The sequence below is a fragment of the Electrona antarctica genome, assembly GCF_951216825.1.
Source record: "Electrona antarctica genome assembly, chromosome: 14".
In the NCBI taxonomy this organism is placed as follows: Eukaryota; Metazoa; Chordata; class Actinopteri; order Myctophiformes; family Myctophidae; genus Electrona; species Electrona antarctica.
Window position 1 is genome coordinate 33,248,126 of NC_136795.1, and position 18,558 is coordinate 33,266,683.

Here is an 18,558-nt window from a genome sequence, read left to right on the forward strand (position 1 = left end):
TTTTCCCTGGGTCATAATGCCCAACCGATCTGGATTATTTATTTAATATTTAAGCAAATATATAGGCGATCTGATTCTTATTCAGAGAGTAGCAGGCCTTAATTGGATCACCTAAGCAACAGGGCATCGGTCATGTAAATATAGAGTGTAAACTAAGAAACAATTAAATGCTACAAAGTAACAGGATACCGTAAACACCAAATAGCATCTGTTCAAACATGCTATGCAAATAAACAAACAACCAACATGCATATTAGTGCATACATTACATAGCCTACTGTAATGTAGTTAAAGGGATATTTCACTTTAAAAAAAACTTTTGGTCATTTTATCTTTAGCTTATGTGAACACCACAGACAGTTTTTAAGTTGCTCCATTCAGTATTTAGATATTTGATATTCATTTTAGCTGCCCCACCCCCTTCCTATAAAAGGGAATTATAACTTCAAACTCCATTTTAACCATGATAGATTCATCGAAAACACCCAACCTTTTTTCTGTTGACTGATAATGTCCTTCTAATACGTGAGAGGCCGTGGATTTTCATTTACTGTTTTCATTTATTTTTAATAATTATTTTTGATTTTGTGAGCCGTGCTGGAGGAGGTTCTTTTCCAAAATAATTATTAAAAATAACTGAAAACAGTAAATGAAAATCCACAGCCCCCTCACGTATTGGAAGGACAATATCAGTCAAAAGAAAAAAGGTTGGGTGTTTTCGATGAATCTATCATGGTTAAAATGGACGTTATAATGGGTTTGTATACACTGGGAATACCATGGTGCGTAAACAGCGCCTCAAACTGTGACTCCGCCCACAAACGGGGGAAGTTGTGATTTCCGCTCGTTCACTGCAATGCAATTTGCGGCATTTTCAAAACAATATTGAGCAGAGTAGCGATTATCAAACGTATTTGCAATGCCATACGTTGAAAGATCTGTTGCCCGTGGACAAGGCACGCTACCTCCGCAAGTTAGATAGCATCGGCATAGATGTTTGTCCGTATGTGATTAAGGATTGGACCAAGTTGCATTGGCAGCCATAGAAAATTCCGGGGTAAATTCTTACCCGGATGTGACGTTTTTGGGCGTTCCTGTCTAGCGTGGTGTCAGTGTATAGGAAGGGGGTGGGGCAGCTAAAATTAATATCAAATATCTAAATATTGAATCAAGCAATTAAAGGACCACTTCACCACTTTTCAACATCTCTTCATATAATTGGTCCTCACTAATGTTCATGATAAAACACCACCATTCTTTCCTACTCAGTCTGTGTCTCATAGGAGGGCTTTGGGCAGTTCGGACACCCGTCCACCAGTGACATCATCATTAGGCAGATTTTTTTTAAAACAAGATTTGTTTTAAAATATATTTAGATTTTTATTATCGTGAGAACGATGGCTTCAACTTTTGCATTGCAACTTTTCAGGAAAAGAAAGCCTGCCGTTTCTATTAGCTTGGATTCACCATCGATGATGTCACTGGTGGACGGGTTTCTGAACTGCCTTCCTATGAGACACAGACTGAGTAGAAAAAAATTGTGGTATTTTATCATGAACATTAGTTAGGACCAATTATAGGAAGAGAAGTTGAAAAGTGGTGAAGTGGTCCTTTAACTTAAAAACTGTCTGGGGTGTTCACATAAGCCTGAGTAGACGATAAAATGACCAAAAGTTTTTTTGAAAGTGAAATATCCCTTTAAGACTAGATTAGAAATATAACTGACTGGACTCAACTTTTTACACATGGTTTGTCACAGACTCACAGGTCATCCAGGTCAGACCTTGGTATTTTCAGTCCTTATGCAGCAGCAGTAGGCTAAACAAAACGCCTGATGTTTCCAAGGCTAGTATAGTAGGAGGCCTACATACATTCCAAACAAAACTGGCATGCTGAGACACGGACGGAACGCGCAACAATTTGATGAGATATACCAGGGATTTTCAGGAAGACAACAATTAAGACAACATTTTTGGTATCACACTAAAAAGGCATCTCTCAATATTTAACTGTTATGGGGAGGTCGCTGTTTTAAGATCTTTGATAGGCTATTTTAGGACCCTGAAACTACACGAAGTGAGTTTGTTTGGGGAGGCACTGAGGCAGACAGATGTGCACGTATTGCCTGGAACATCATGTCCCCGCTGGGTCAAGAAAATCTACATGAAGTCCTTCCAATTAATCAGTAAATGAATCAACAAATCAAAATCAGGATGAATGGATTCAGGCATTCCGCATGATGAAAATGTCCTCCTTCATGGGACCTGGCATTACACGTTTACAGAATTCCATTTAAAAGGAGGGGTCATGAGGGGGTACTCCTCCCCCTCTGCTTGAAAAGACACGTCCCGCGGCCACGGGAAATCAGCGTTTCTTCCTCGAGTTACAGCTGAGCTACTACGTACTTTGCAGAGGAGTGCTTTTTCTCAATTTTCTGCACGCAACTACATCGGCTTAACACGACGGTATACTACAATGGCACTCGCATTGTGTCTGATTTTGCTCTACACTACTGTAGTTGATGTGAAGTGCGACCCCGGTGCGTTGGTGGATGTCGTTATCGATCGGTATAGTATCCCAAGAGCTTGTCCCAGAGAGGTGCAAAACGAGGATTTTGTCCGGTATCACTTTAACGGTACTTTCCATTCAGATGGGAAACAGTTTGATTCCAGGTACGTTATGTCGTGATGAATTCATACTGGGCTGATTGCAACCACACTGAAAGAAAACCATTGTTGTTTTAAGCTGCTAACAAATAATTTAGATTGTTGAAATGGGAACCAAAAGGTTTTGCATTCCTGCTCAAATAAAGGACCGCTAACCTTGAATGAACCCTGCTGAGTTAAACTTGTCCGCTACGGCGCTACCGTGACTGTTGCAGACGTGTCATATGTAACTATAACGGGCAATGAAGGCCACACTGATGCGCGTAGGCCTGGCCATGGCGCAAACATTTTTCTTTAAATGTTGCTACTAGTAAGCGTTATTGTCGACTCGCCAATGCATGATTTATTTTGCATTTAACACAGCATCGAACACATGACTATACTTTATAGTAGACTTTTTATCGTTCTTGTCTTAAGTTCTATTTTTAAAACTTTTCACCTTTGTTCCCCTGCAGCCATGACCGTGGTACTGCCTTCATCAGCCAGGTGGGGTTGGGCAGACTCATCACAGGAATGGACCGGGGGCTTCAGGGCATGTGTGTTAATGAGCGCAGGAAGATTACCGTGCCACCACACCTTGCCTATGGAACCATAGGAACAGGAGGTACTGGAGAGACTCAACATGTACATCTTTAAGAAATGATATGACTAGAGATCAGGCCGCTATGTGGCTCTCACATCTAGAGACCTGCATCACAGCACTGATAGGCTGCAGTCTTTTCCTTGTCCCTTTTATGCCCATATAGGGAGATATCTGTATCTTGTCAGTTCATGTGTCTTTTATGCCAATATGTAGATCCATGATATCATCTGATCTGTATATGCCCATATGGCATGCCCATATGGAGCTTCGATGGAGATTTGTTTTTGTGATGCCATATTGGTTAGACTACACACTCCATGGGCATAGCTGCATTGAACTTGTGTGATATTATTATTCAAATTGACAATTTGGGAAAAAAATCACACTCGTGTGAAGTGAGGTGCGCTCTTATCATCATACATCACATTCTGTGCTCAGCCAATCAAATCATCACAAGTGTCATTCCGGCCAATCACTTTTGGCGTCTTTTTCTGCCCTCACTTTTATCCTCAATATGTACTTTGCTCAGCCAATCAAATCATCGCTATGGGGTGATCAGCCAATGTTTGTGTTCACACAAACCCTCAAAGATGGGCATAGGAGGGGCCGGCACCCCTTTTTTCATGATTGGTTCACTGACCAACGCACCTGCAACTGAACAAAGTATTCAACTGGATGTGTGAATATTTACTTTGCATAGAATATAGGTCAGATATGATGAAGGCATCACCACACAGATACGTGAACAGGGTGTTTATTTGTGTCTGATAGGTGGCATTATCCCTCCTGATGCGGTGCTGGTGTTTGACGTTATCCTGCTGGACATCTGGAATGCAGAGGACAAGGTCGAGATCCGCACCATCAGTAAATCGGAGAGCTGTAAACGCACTGCTGCTGCAACAGACTACATCCGTTACCACTATAATGGTACTCTGTTGAATGGATCAGTCTTTGACACCAGGTGAGATACCTTCTCAGTTACAACACCATGTGATTCAGCTGCTGCATGTCCCCCATCTCTATACTGTACAGTACTGTATACTTATGTCTCATTAAAAAAAAACTAAGGTTACTTGTCAAGCTACACCTCCCATTTATACAATTGAAAATAGTGATCCATACCTCAAAGCTTGATTATAGTCTGGCATACCAATCCTCATCCAGGCGTTTGCACTCTGCAGCGAGTCCAGAATGCAGCTGCCTGCCTTCTCATGGGTACCAAAAAATGTGATCAAATCACACCAGTTTATCACTCCATTGGTTTTAAGCTTGTATTTGCTTTTAAATCCCTCAATGGGCTGGTGGTAGCCCTTATATGGCTGAACTTCTCAGCTGACCAGTCGCTACTGGATCTTCCAATCCAGTAGCGACTGGATCTTCCAATCCAGTAGCGAGTAGTGACTGGAACCAGTCACTACTTGACTAGATACTAATATTATGCTTCCTTTTAATGTGTGTGTGTGTTTATTTTGCTTAATTTAGTTACTCTAGGAATTCAACCTATGATACCTATGTGGGAGAGGGCCACCTCATCCAAGGCATGGATGAGGGTCTGCTCGGCATGTGTGTGGGAGAGAGACGGGTCATCATTGTTCCACCCTTCCTGGCCTATGGGGAGAAGGGATCTGGTAGGCTACAAACCAATATTCAAACCACATCTTTAATGCAAAGTGGATTTGTGTCACTAGTAGTTGGTACACATAAAGTTATACACATAAAGTAGATGTGGTCACGTGCTGCTGAGCAGGATTGCTATCTCAACAGGTCCGAATATCCCTCCGCAAGCCACGCTGGTGTTTGAAGTGCTGATGGTGGACATCTTCAATACTAAAGACAAGCTTACAGTGGAGGTGAAGGAGGTGCCGAAGAACTGTACCCGCAAGACAGTGGTTGGAGACTACATCCGGTACCACTACAATGGCACCTTCCTGGATGGCTCTGCCTTTGACTCTAGGTAGAGAAAAGTTATCCGTTTCTGAAGTGTAATATAGAAGCATAATTCCATATCGTTTGCACAGCTTGAGGTCTTATGTATTACGTCTTCCCACTTCTCCTCTGGCAGTTACCAGCGTAACAGTACCTACAACACCTACATTGGCAAGGGCTATGTGATTTCGGGGGTAGACAAAGCCCTGCAGGGGCTATGTATTGGAGAGAAGAGAAAAGTCACTGTGCCACCTCACATGGCTTATGGAGAACAAGGCGTTGGTGAGTCTCTGAACCACAGATATTTTGGGGTGATTTGGTGTGTTTTTGCACAAAGGATGCATTAATTGAACGTATATAGACTGACAATGAAAATGTGTGGGGATTTGTTTTTAAAATACATTCTTAGTATGTATGGAAATGACTCATTAATCTTCTTTTTTTTATCCCTTGTTGTAGGAGAGCTCATTCCTGGCTCTGCAGTGCTGGTGTTTGACATCCATGTAATCGATTTCCACAACCCCAAAGATGCTATTGCGATTGAGATCCTTCACAAGCCTAAGGAATGCGACATTACTAGTGATGTTGATGATTTGATTGAGTACCGTTACAATTGCTCCACGATGGATGGCACCCTCCTCTACTCCTCGTGAGTGCCCTCTGCCTCTCACACTGCTACACTGCATCCTCTTGGTCCATACAATGCATATAGTCATTTTCTGCTCCTTGGCCAAGTGACAACAGTAGGAATACATCTAACAGCAGCACATGTCACACACCTGCATGACCTGTGTTTTTGAAATAATTCAACTTATGCACACTTGCATTAAGTTTGAAAAAATGATGAGGTCCAACCCAATGTCTTGAGCCTACAACCATGTTAACGTGTAACATGTTTTTCCCCCTTGAGAAACACCATCTGTTAAAGTTCTGGTTGTAAGCTTTATACAATACAATATCCACTTCCTTGCTTCTCAAGGTTCAAGGTTGTACTTTATTGTTACATCTTGTGTACACTAAGTTTTACTCGTATGTACCTGTACAGTTTACAGGTACATAAGAGTAAAACTTCTTTTTGTTTCGCTTCCTTCAGTCAGACAATGCAGCAGCATAGATAACATCAGCACAGCAAACAAAGGGATAGAATAAAGAGTGCAAAAAAGAGCAAATGAGTAAAAATGTGCATGTTTTCCCTGTAGTAGCAAAGTTAGGTAAAGCTTATGTTCCATATATACAGCAACATTTAAAAAAAAAAAAGTTTAGAAAGGTGCAATTCGAGGCTATGCAGTTCCAGCATAATGGTATAGTTCTGATTTATTTATTTATTTACTATTTTGAAGAGACTTTCCAAAATAGCATAGTATGCTTCATAACACAAGAGAACCCAAACAAAATGTACAATAGCTTCAAGTATAAATCAGTGCTAATATTTTAATTTCAATGTAAGCTATTAAGACGTGGTTGGAGATGAGTCCATTTAACAACTATTGTCTGGTTCCTTCCCAGGGATCACTATGACTTACCTCCCGCCACAACACTTGGCTCCAACAAAGTGATCCAGGGTCTAGATGAAGGTCTGCGCGGCATGTGTGAGGGCGAGAGGAGACGGGTAATCGTTCCACCGCACTTGGGGCATGGTGAAGATGGAGGTCAGTATGCGTGTCTGCTCTCATAATGTACATTATATATGGACCCCCACTTGCTTTCTTTTTACCAGCTTGAGTGAAGCGCAAGCTGGTCTATATGCAGTCGCTAGTAGTGACTTTTTCACCACTTTCTCCTCATTGGCTGTCCTAAGCCAATGGAGTCCAATGTTTCCCATACTGAACTGGCGTATAGCCTCGGTCCCAGTCTTACTAATCTGCGAAGAGAAAAGCCTGGTCACAACCACCAATGACAACACTTATTTAATTCATGGAGAATGTAAATTGTCAACGTCATTTCCTTGAGCGGTACTTCCACCAAAATCCTGCAACTTCCACCCCAAAACATGATACACTCTACAGCTTAGGTCTTGCCCAGCGCAACTGGCGTAAGAGCGTTGTCACTGACTGAATCCGTCAGTGCAACACGTTCACCCAGACTATGGCATCACAACTTAAAGAGGGAAATGTGCATAAGTTGGTTCAATATTCTAAACTTGTATTTGTTTGATGACTGGCCCAAATCTGATGACATTGTCAGTGGCCTGTCTGATACAATAGCCTAGTTGAATTATTAGATTGTTCGAAACTGCAGCCGCAATGATCGGTGCTCATGTAAGGCTTATATTACATTATACAGATTTAGATTAAAAAGGATTAAATTCCCTGCGTCTCTGAAAGTGTGAAAAGTATTGTTTATGTTTACAGTTAGATGGATTGTTTGTGCCTGTAAGAGTGCATAAATAAATCCACTAGTGAGCTTTAAGCCCAAGCCACACCAAAGGGTCGGGTTGGGACAAAACTGTTTTTAAGGTAGACCACACCAATGCAACTCAATGAGTTACATTGGTGTGTTTTACCTTAAACGGTTTTGTCCCAACCTGACCCTTTGGTGTGGTTTGGGCTTTAGATGTGTAGGTCACCTTAATTTAACTTTAAGATGCAAGAGTCGTGACCGTACTTTTCAAGGGTTTTAGCTCGCCACAAGCTGTCATTTCTTGCTGTGTCATTTCTTGTTTTCTCATGTATTCTTCTCTCTCCTCTTTTGTAGCCAAAGGTGTGCCTAGCAGTGCAGTGTTGTTATTTGAGCTGGAATTGTTGGACTTAAAGAAGGGTGTGCCTGAGGGATACATGTTTGTGTGGCTGGGAGAAAGCCCAGATCCCTTGTTCCCTGCCATGGACATCAATGGTGACAAAGAGGTGCCTCTGGAGGAGGTAAGTTAAACAAGCCATCAGTCTTAAGTAGGGATGCACTGATATGGAAATGGCCGATACTGATGTTTAAAATGCAGTGTTGATTTTGACAGCAAATTCTGATTTTAGTCTTAGGGCTATATCTTGCGCCACCCCTTACCCTTAAACGCATTTGCCTTTTTTTTTTTTTTTTTTTTAATCATTTAAAAATGGTTCAAATGGCCACCTACAACCTCACAATGAGTCGCTGTAGATCGGCTAGTTGAACAATTTAAAAATGTTTTTCAAGATGGTAAAATATGGCAAATAAGTCTTTTGAATAACACACCATTTAGTTTTAGTCATCTGAAATTGTTTAGTCTTAGTAGACTAAATATCAAAAACCTTAGTCTTTTAGTCTTAGTCAACAAAATTGACACTCTTAAAGTAACAATTTAGCCGATACTGATTATTTCGTTTTTGGTGTCATTTGCCCCTTTTGTGCCAGTGAAACAAATAAATCTTAAGTAACTGTTCAGAATCTGCAGCTTGGTACGCTGCAGAATTGTGCAGATAACCAATACTCTAATATAGCCAGCACAAAATGTATGCTTATCAACAGTTAAATATCAGCTACTCACTGCCATCTGTAAATGTCAACTTTATTATATTGGTGCATCCCTAGTCTTAAGTCTCGCAATTTCTAGCCAAATCTACAGTTTGTTATATGTAATCACTTTTCCCTGACTTGTGTGGTTGCTGAGGTCCTTTACATTTCTTTCTCTCCAGTTTACAGCTTTCCTCATGGCCCAGATTGAAGAAGGGAAAGGTCGTCTGCGGCCAGGCATGGATGCCAACAATATTATAAAGGATATGTTCGATAACCAGGACCGCAATAGAGATGGGAAGATTGTACTAAGCGAGTTAAAACTGAAAGCAGATGAGGAGCCCAAACATGAGGAGCTGTGAACGGGATGTGTTATACATGGAAGTACAGAACCCCAGTGATTGCATTATCACTGTCACATTTGTAATTGTTTTGCAGTTGATTCAAGGGTTATGCAATATTTCTTCTGAAATTGAATTCAACCAAAACTGACAAGACAAGGTACGGGTATAGGTGATTAGGTGGATTGTGGTTCTCCATAGGTGACGGATATTTTAAAGTGTGAAGAGAAGTAATGGCCAGTAAAGAAGTTGTTTTTCTTTAATTACTTGTCCTCAACTGCTTGCACTGAACTAGCTTGTCAAGCACTCGGGCTGTGCCCATCATTCCAGGAAACTGCTAGTTTATTTGAAAATGCTGCTAGATCAGTTGTGTTTGGAGTTCACACTGTGCCTTAGGCCCATACACCAAATTGAAAAAAATTATGTAAAGTCCATTGGTTGTATATTTTTAGAGAGGCTATTTTATGCAAGACAGATGTGGTTTTTTTTTATTGTAAAAGGTGTCAAGTGTTGTGGAACATAATAAAAATCGTTTTATAATAAATATCCTTTCTTTACTGTTACAATAACATTTGCAAGTTAACATGCATACTTAACATTTCTGGTTATATTGATAGAATATTTTGTCCAAGTAGTGGACTGAAAGTACATTTGCAAGGAGTAAAAGTCCTGATACAGTATGATCCAAAAAACTACTTAAGTACAGTAACAAATACACCACTGATAATGGCTTATCAAAATAAATATCGTGACTGAAAAAGGCCAAATTCTGTGATTTGTGAAAGGAGCCCTACCACACTAGTTTCCTAAAACTATGACCATGTAAAATTGTTTTACATACTGCCAACCAGGTGAAATCGGATTGAGACTAACCTTTGCTTTTATGATATATCCAAGACCATTAGGGTTTTATGGAAAATGCTTTTAAACATTGCTAGTTTGACCACTTCAAATAATCCATCTACAAGCATTGAGAGCTTATAGATCTAGGCTATTTTCGCTGTGCAAAAATACAGCTGTGCTTCTACAGTATAATCTAAAAGACATCAGTTGTGGAGACAGAACTTTAATCCATGAGCTATGTTGTGAGTTTGTAGATATTAGGTCAAGTGCCGACTTTACCAATAGTCACAGGGCATATGGTTAAAGCTTTACTCTTTTAGTCGACCAGGTTCAAAGTGGTTAAGCAACATGAAAAAGATTTAGATATTAAATAAAGCTTTCAGAATTCTTAAATACGTAAACAAGGATGAGATTAATGAGGTAATTATGGTGAAATGCAAGTAAACAGACGGCACAAAAATGGGAGACCCTTGATAAACCCTTTAATTGTGTTTCTGTTAACATCAGGGTGAACAGGAATTAAAGGACAGGCATTTTTCTGTTAAGCATAAGGTGGCCTAGTTCACCACTTGGTAGCACTGTAGTAATACACAAAAGAGTTTTCCATATAAAACACTATCCATATAGCATCATTAAAAGGGAAGAAATGACATAGCAAAGTACAAACTTCCCTTCAAGATTAGAACTAAACCAGCACATACATTTCAGATAAGTTTTTGTGCCATTGCGTGATTTTTTTTCCCTTTATCCGTGTCACATAAAGCGTAATTTATACTTATGGCATCACTTGCCAAAAATCTGTTACTTTCAGTAAGCGATGTATGATGAGTATAAATCAAGTTTAAGAATCAGAACGAGACAATGGGCATTGCATGTCAAAAATCTATCTTCCTTTGCAAAAATGGACCCAAATACCTACAACATGTATTTGTTACAGTACATTCTGTAGATTTGCAAGACATGCTTATCAGTAACATTTAGCTTCTCCCCACATATTTATGAACATGACACTGGACAGCCAATGGCTAATGACTAGAAGAACCATATGTTCTGTTGGGCTTCAAAAAGTGGTAAAATGACATTTTCGGAAAACCCAAGTGCATTCACACAACTGTGTAGCTTTAATAAATTGGCAAATATAAAAAAGAACCAGTCTTTCTTTGTACTGAGAAATCTTGTCAACTGGCACACTTACTGAGCCGGGCCTTCCTACTGGATGACACCTTCCTCATGTGGCACTGGATTGTCCAATACTGGTGCGCCAGTGAGATGAACCATATTCTAACTAAGTTCACTTACTGCCAGTGAGGTGGAGCACTATGGAGTTGGCAACGTCCAAGGTCTCATCCTTCACCAACACAATGTCATAGGAGTTCAGATAAGACTGCTTCCGCTCCTCCACCTGAGTTCAATACAAACGGGAGAAAAATAAACCATGTCACAATTTCACAAGACAAACAATTCACAGTCAGTTACATCTTTAGTATATTGTGGTATTTTCTGAAAGATCATGGGTAATACGTTACTTCTAATGTTAAATGTAAACATGATCAAAATGTATATAGTATGTTACCTCTAAATAAGTTAGAGTAATGTGAAGGGTAATAGTTTAATAAGGAGCCCGTTGTGGGAGGACTTAACGGCCGAAATGGTAACAGCCAACCAGATTCGTCTGGAACCAGGCTATAACCAACCATAGCCCAGTATTCAAATATGGGGCGGGACATGGGGAAAAATTTAACACTGAGAGGGACGAGACTAATATAGAGGGTATGCGCATGCATAAAGTGAATGGCAGATCGAGTGGCAAAGTGAGTGACAAAGTGAATTTAATTTTGTTTAAAGTAATTTAATGCAATCAGATATGACCTTTCTGTTTAGATGTATGGGCTGGGCTGTCAGTAGGTGTTCCCGCATAACTTTCGGGTATGATGATGATGATGTCACGCGCATACCCTCTATACTACGCGAGGCTAATACCCATCCTCCTAGGTATACCCATCCTCTCATCTAACCAAACCCTATTTTATACTTCACTGTACAGCATTGTTGCATGTTGCAAATAGCTGATCTGCAAGCTCACAACACACCACAGTGATGTGGCGCATTGTGTGCTTGTACAATCGTCTATATAAACTATTTTTGAACACTGTAAAACCTTCGCATATACAGTAATGACATGCCCAAAATAGGGATACCAGGTTGGAAGTGGTCATACTGCCATTGGTGATGAATCAGTTGATGTGTAAACCTTGTCATTGAGGAAGCCGATCTTGAGGATGTTCTCCATATCCTGGACGCCGTCAGCCATGGTCAGATCCCCTAGAGAGTCTCCCAGTAGCAGCACGTTGTGGCGTGCCCGCAGCGCCTGGAAATGGTCTGTGTTGAGCAGAGCACCTTCCCTCTTGTTGTAGATGTGGATCAGCTCTCCTTTGAAAGCCCTCAACACGCCCTGGAGGGGTCCATGCATGGAGGTTAGGATAGGAATGTGTTAACGTACGCATACAGCACACAATGTACCATCATCTCACTCAAAACTCACTGTCTCATCAAAGTCCATGTAGTTGGAGACAACTTTGACGTTGGGGTGGAAGACCTTTTCCTGCCGAATCACCTCCTCTAGGACATCTCCTATTCCGGCAGAGAAGATAAGAAGTGGGATGCTGTGCTCATTCAGGCGGTCAAAGAAGAGCTGGTAGCCCTCCCTGTGGAAGTAAGTCATCATCACTGGAGTTAAAAATGAGGATAATGAGTCTGGGAGTACATCTTAAAACGGGTACACACTTCTTCCATTTGTGCTTAACATGCATGGGCTCCTACAATGTTAAGATACTACATCTGGCACACTGGACTAAAGAAAGATTGTCCAAAAGATTCCTGGACATAGATCCATCATGTAACAACCACTGTCGGGTGTCCACAGCCTCCTATGTGCACATTCTGGAGCTGTTCTATGCTGTCACAATTACAATTTAGGCATTTAGCAGACGCTCTCAATCCAGAGCGACTTACATTAAGCAAGAACAAAAAAGCATGGGAATACATCACATATATAAAATGCATTTATCATGAAACATGCGTAAGCTAAGAACGTAACTAGAACATATCTATATAATGACACTATACATATAAACTATACATATATACTATACTATGCTGTACATTATGTACTATGAAGTGCTATGACTACATACAATGCAATTATTGTGCTGTCTACATGACATGCTATAGGTCTGTTTTAAATGCTATCCAAGTCTAAAAAGTGCTATCTAAGGGGGTAGGGTAAGTGCTATGGGCCATGATGGAGTCTGAAAAGGTGGGTTTTCAGACTACAGCGGAAGATTGGGAGTGATGCTGCAGTTCTGATTGCAACGGGAAGTGTATTCCACAGTTTTGGGGCCAGAAGGGAGAAGAGTTTGGGACGTGTGGAGCGTTGTCCTGGCGTTTTTGGACCAAGGTATTTGGTGTTTGCATGTCTTAAAACATTTGAAAACAGATGAAGTTGGTAAAAAAAAAGTAATATATACTTTTAGGATATCTTTTGCTTTTACAAAAACTCATTATGACTTGTGGACTTACCTCAGCATGGCATCAGATTCTCTGACCGCTGTGGCCATCATGTCTTTCTTAATCTTCTGTTGCACCAAAAGCTCATGGGCTCTTGTCCACCTGTGAGATGCAAAGCAGACAGCATCCAAGTTGAAGGGAAGCTGAAGGACACAATAATGGCAATACAAAGGCTTGCACAGAGGTGTCTGTCCATCCAACTCACCACTCCACCATAAGGGGCAGCTTCTCCTCTATCGACCGTGACGAATCTATCTCTATGGGGTAGTATGTGTCGAGCAGCTCCTGCAACTGAGGGAGAATGGACAATACAATATGTGACTGGCTTTTATGCATTTAGAAGAGACACGGCAATGTTTACCCCAATTGGCATCAGTGAGGATCTTGCGGATGAGGTTTCCTGGCACCATTCTATCATAAGCAGGGTTGTGCACTGTGGCCAGTGGTGTCGTGCTCGTTGCACGGGGTAACATGGCATGGTACCGGAGAAAATGCACATGCATGCGTACATGCTAGAATGCGGCCCCCTAGATTCAAGACGCACCAAGTACCCTAAACTAAATCACATGGCTACTTTGCATAACAACAGACTGTTTAAGGCCTCAACAGAGTCAGTTTTTGCCTTACGGAGGGGTGAGTCAAAAGCACACAAAAAACGCAACGTCATTTAGTCCTTACATAGTCCCTGCGTGAGTTGCGTCGCTATTGTAGGCTTGTGTCGGTCTATAATGTGCCTATAATGCGCAATCAATTATTCGTCCACTAGACAAATTGAGATGTAGTTATAACTGTATAGAGTGAGTTTTACACTATATCATCATAATTATATACCACTGCCTGTGCTGGCCAATCTACAAGCTCATAACTTGCCTTGTAAGCTTGAAACACTCTGTTCTCCGCTGTAATTCCGCAGAGTTCTCGTCTGAAAACCAGGGCTCCGCTGGACTGGGTCAAAAATGTAGGGCTAACATTTGGCCCAAAAACATATTAAAGCAAGGGGGTGCGGCCCACTACCCACTGGACATAACGTCAAGTGGCCAGTCCAGGCCTGATAATCACTGACGAGTTTGCAAAGCAACGTCATCATACACAACGTCATCATACACAGTAAAAACAATACAGCAGTATGGCTCCAGTACTGCTTCTGTGGTGTTCTGTTTGCACGCAACAAGAATGCCTAATCCTCCGGGGTGCATATGTTGGTTAGACACACCAGCAGTGTGTCCCGACTCCCAACATACGTTGCCAGTTACAAATCACCCGTGGCCTCCGATATGTGTTGCTGGTTACAAATCACCCGTGGCTTCCGTGTGCGGTTAGGTTTCTGGTTAGGTTAGGGTTTGGGGTAGGGTGTCGGACTCATGACTGTAGGACTGTTGGTGTGTCTAACCTAACACATCATGCAGCCTCCTCCTCCATCGAATAGATTCGTCCAAAGCAAACCTTTTTGTTTCACTACTGCAATCATACACTATCACAGCACAGCTGTTCTGTGCGCATGCGTACATGTAGGCATGTGCGTGCACGTGACCATTACACCACTGACTATGACCTGTGATTATTACACTGACCTTCCAACCCAGACTCTTCAAACTAATATCTATCTATAAATTCAACATCCTGGTGTAGGCTAGCACATGTCTAGACTAGAGACTTCTGCAGGGTTGGTTTCAAGAAATTCCAGGAATCTCTATTGCTACATACTGTACTGTATGTATATGTATGTCTGTCTGTCCTACACATCTCATCTACTCAGTTTCAAATGTAAAGTTGTTCAGACAAGCAGTTCTCCAGAACCAAAGTACCTTTAATTTGCATTCTTCACTGATAAGTTTGCTGTTATCCAGAATGTCTGAAAGTAAAACACACAAGCAACATCAAAATCACAAATACAATATTTATAATAATAAATAATACATATTTATAAAAGATTACATTCGGATGTAATTAGACTATTAATCGTAAAACTACATTTACAACTTACTATGACAGGTGGGACACCGCTTGCCATTATATGCAAATCTTGTGAGGGTCATGTCAAAATCTGAGATCACCTTGGACAAATATAAATCACATGAATTAGGACATTGTCAGTGTACTGCAGGCACAGTATTGCCAACAAGGGAAACAACCCAGATATACAAATAGTATCCAATGGGGGTCTGTAGCCCAATGCATATCAAACTGGGGGTCCTTCATGGTTATAAATAATAGAGAGGTATGGAGTTGCTCACCCACATATTAGAGTTATAAATAAGGGGGTCCTTAGGCGCGATTCATACTTCTATTTTAGAGCCGAATAAAAGCCTACAATGTGACATCATTTGAGGTTCGGGGGGGGGGGGGTGGATACCGTCCTAAAGTCGGCTCTTCGGTGCTACTGAAAATGTCTGACGAGCCGAAATCATTTCGGCACTACAGCGCCGAAACAGCGGTAAAATAGGAGTATGAATCGGCCCTTAGGCTTGAACCTTGAAATGTAAAAGGTTGAGAATCACAGGCAGCATTAGACAATGTACCTGTATGGTGTTGGAACCCGCTTTCTGCATGGCTTTAAGGATGTCCTCTACCCTCTGAGGGTCCCTCATGAACACAGATGGGTTCGATAACTCTGCGATCTAACAACACACAGACATGGTGCCGCGAGCGTGCGTGGGGGAGATTGATTGAAGTATGTATTAACAGTTTGCAGAATGGGTATATTTCACAACTCAATACAAAGACTGTTACTGTGGACGACACACTGATAAAGCATTACACTTGTTTACAACAGGGTCCGGGTGCAGTACTTAGTTTAGACAGTTTTTGGTTTAGACTAGTCATTGGTTAGACCAGTCCTACAACTACAACCTATCTCAAACCCTCACCCTAACCTCCCACGGGGCAGCACACCTACCTAACCTTAACCCATGTCTAACCAATGACGACTAGTCTAAACTAAGTATGCACCCCCAGGGTCCACCATTTTCAATTCATCAGAACATTTAGACATACAAATATACACTTCTATATGAAAAACAAAAAGGCAAAAGAAACATATTGTAATGTTTAGAACCCTGAGCTGGAGTCGAACCCCGGCCTCCAACTCGGTAGTCAAGGCAAGCAACAAGCCGCGCCAAGAGAACTAGCTCCCTTGGAGGAGCAAGTTACGGCCGGGTCTTTCGTAGGGTCGTTACAATATACAGTAAGGGGTAAAGGGGGTGGGGGGGATTCAGATTTTACGGGGGGCAGTTTTGAATTGCAGCCGTCCGTAGGTGCCCTTTGAGAGCGGTTTTGAAGGAGTCAAGGGATTCGCATGTCTTAATGGCTGTTTGTAGGGCGTTCCACATTTTGGTGGCATAGGAGTGAAATTTATTTAGTCCCTTGTTTGTGCCAAATCTGGGTTGCACATGGTTTGTTGAACTCCCTCTGGTGTTGTGGGTGTGAACTTCGTTGACATTAAGGAAGTATTTAGACAGGTACATGATGGGTATCATGGTGCATGGTGTAGCGAATCTTGTGGACCAGTCACCAGACCCATTACAAGATGCTGTACGTCAATCCTAAACCATTCCAGTCTGTCAAAGTGGGCTGGGGTGAGGTAGGTTCGGTGAGTGAGGCCAAGTAGTAGCCTGACCAGTTTGTTTTGGGAAGTATGGAGCCTTGTTTTAAGGGCCTTTGCGGTGCTGTGACTGTTGTACCACTACCAAGAGGTGCATGCATAGTCGAAGAAACCTTGTACAAGGGCTCCTGTTAAGGTCTTCAAGGTGTTTTTGTTGACCAGTGAGGAGATCCTGTAGGAATCTTGTTCTTTGGTTGACTTTTGTGATTGCGTTGGTGGCCATTTTATCACCGGAAAGATTTGCCTATAACGTTAGTGTGGGATTTTGGGGGTTTGCAAAAGCATTAGGAAACTCTTTCCAATGTTAAAGGACCACTTCACCACTTTTGAACTTATCTTCCTATAATTGGTCCTCACTAATGTTCATGATAAAATACCACCATTTCTTCTACTCGGTCTGTGTCTCATAGGAGGGCTGTGGGCAGATCAGAAACCCCGTCCACCAGTGACATCACCATTAGGCATATTTTTTTTAAACAAGATTTAAAATTATCGCATTGCAACATTTCACGAATAGTAAGCCTGCAGTTTCTATTAGCTTGAATTCACCATCAATGTTTTTGATTGATTGAAATATTTATTAACAGTACATTTCAAGCACAAACTCAATACAAAGGCTGTTAACTGTGAGTGGACGACCCAATTAAGCATTACACTTGTTTACAAGAGGGTCCACCATGTTCAATTCATCAAAACATTTAGAGACGTACAAATAAGACACTTCCATATAGACAAGGAACAGAACAGGAATTCATCATAATGGAGGTAAAAAGGGAAAAGAAACATAGTGGGGGGAAAAGGTGGGTGGTGGGGGGGGGGGGGGGGGGAGTCACCGACGAGGATGGGATCACTGGTGGACGGTTTCTGAACTGCCCACAGCCCTCCTATGCTATGAGACACAGACCGAGTAAAACATTTTTAATAGTTTTTTATCATGAACATAGGTGAGGATTGAGACCTATTATATGAAAGCAGGTTGAAAAGTGGTAAGTGGTCCTTTAAGTTAGTTGTCTTTTTTAAATCCTGCTGAAACTTTCAGGGACACACAATATGAACAAAATGTACTACAGATGTACATAGTCATACAATGCAGCTTAACGTGCAGAAAAACAGATTCAGCAGCCAGCAATTCAAATGAGAAAATAATAATAATTCCCAGATTGCGTGCAGCCGCAGGGTGGTAACGTTATACAATCGTATCGTTAGCTAAACAAGCTAGCATGTTGCACCCATGGTTTTGCCATTCATTAAAAAGAACACACACATGTAACTCTTACCATTTTGCGGGTTGTGTACTCTTTCAGTTGTAACGCAATGTTATTACAGCGTTTCTAATCGACTACGTTTGCAGACGACCAAACGGACTAAACCTTTTAACTACAAAGACTGTTGCTAACTTGCTTGCATTACTTGACGACGTGCTGAAGAGGACGGACACACTGTACTTTCCCCGTTGTCACAAAGCCACTATACATGGTTCCTATACCTGCTATCCGTCTATCCCATAATAGAGATCAACGTGTTTTTGACTTCATTCATAATTATTAATTTCATGCACACACACACTCTAAGTTGTCTCATCTTTTACATTTAAGGTTAATCAAAAAC

The 18,558-nt window shown here is 41.4% G+C and overlaps 2 protein-coding genes across 2 annotated transcripts; one reads left to right on the forward strand and one right to left on the reverse strand.

Moving 5' to 3' along the window:
* The first annotated feature begins 2,311 nt into the window (after positions 1 to 2,311).
* On the forward strand, positions 2,312 to 9,485 carry LOC306937717 (peptidyl-prolyl cis-trans isomerase FKBP10-like). Its single transcript, XM_079521629.1, has 10 exons — positions 2,312 to 2,672; positions 3,122 to 3,270; positions 4,021 to 4,210; positions 4,732 to 4,877; positions 5,014 to 5,203; positions 5,312 to 5,457; positions 5,635 to 5,824; positions 6,682 to 6,824; positions 7,870 to 8,033; positions 8,781 to 9,485. Exons 1-10 carry the CDS (start codon positions 2,476 to 2,478, stop codon positions 8,958 to 8,960), a joined length of 1,695 nt encoding a protein of 564 aa, XP_079377755.1. The 5' UTR covers positions 2,312 to 2,475; the 3' UTR covers positions 8,961 to 9,485.
* Positions 9,486 to 10,247: 762 nt separating this feature from the next.
* LOC306936060 (cytosolic 5'-nucleotidase 3-like) lies at positions 10,248 to 18,416 on the reverse strand. Its single transcript, XM_079519486.1, has 9 exons — positions 18,228 to 18,416; positions 15,869 to 15,967; positions 15,334 to 15,403; positions 15,155 to 15,201; positions 13,555 to 13,640; positions 13,362 to 13,451; positions 12,325 to 12,487; positions 12,034 to 12,234; positions 10,248 to 11,184 (listed from the first exon to the last, which is right to left on the reverse strand). Exons 1-9 carry the CDS (start codon positions 18,228 to 18,230, stop codon positions 11,074 to 11,076), a joined length of 870 nt encoding a protein of 289 aa, XP_079375612.1. The 5' UTR covers positions 18,231 to 18,416; the 3' UTR covers positions 10,248 to 11,073.
* Between the last annotated feature and the right edge of the window lie 142 nt (positions 18,417 to 18,558).

What these genes read in the sequence shown, in the direction of transcription:
- LOC306937717 (XM_079521629.1), top strand. Translation starts at nt 2,476, where the DNA reads ATGGCACTCGCATTGTGTCTGATTTTGCTCTACACTACTGTAGTTGAT. An exon ending in TGGAACCATAGGAACAGGAG is followed by an intron (nt 3,271 to 4,020) that starts GTACTGGAGAGA and finishes TGTGTCTGATAG; the next exon opens with GTGGCATTATCCCTCCTGAT. An exon ending in TTATGGAGAACAAGGCGTTG is followed by an intron (nt 5,458 to 5,634) that starts GTGAGTCTCTGA and finishes CCCTTGTTGTAG; the next exon opens with GAGAGCTCATTCCTGGCTCT.
- LOC306936060 (XM_079519486.1), bottom strand. An exon ending in GTGAAGAATGCAAATTAAAG is followed by an intron (nt 13,641 to 15,154) that starts GTACTTTGGTTC and finishes ATTCTCCCTCAG; the next exon opens with TTGCAGGAGCTGCTCGACAC. An exon ending in TCGGCTTCCTCAATGACAAG is followed by an intron (nt 11,185 to 12,033) that starts GTTTACACATCA and finishes TATTGAACTCAG; the next exon opens with GTGGAGGAGCGGAAGCAGTC.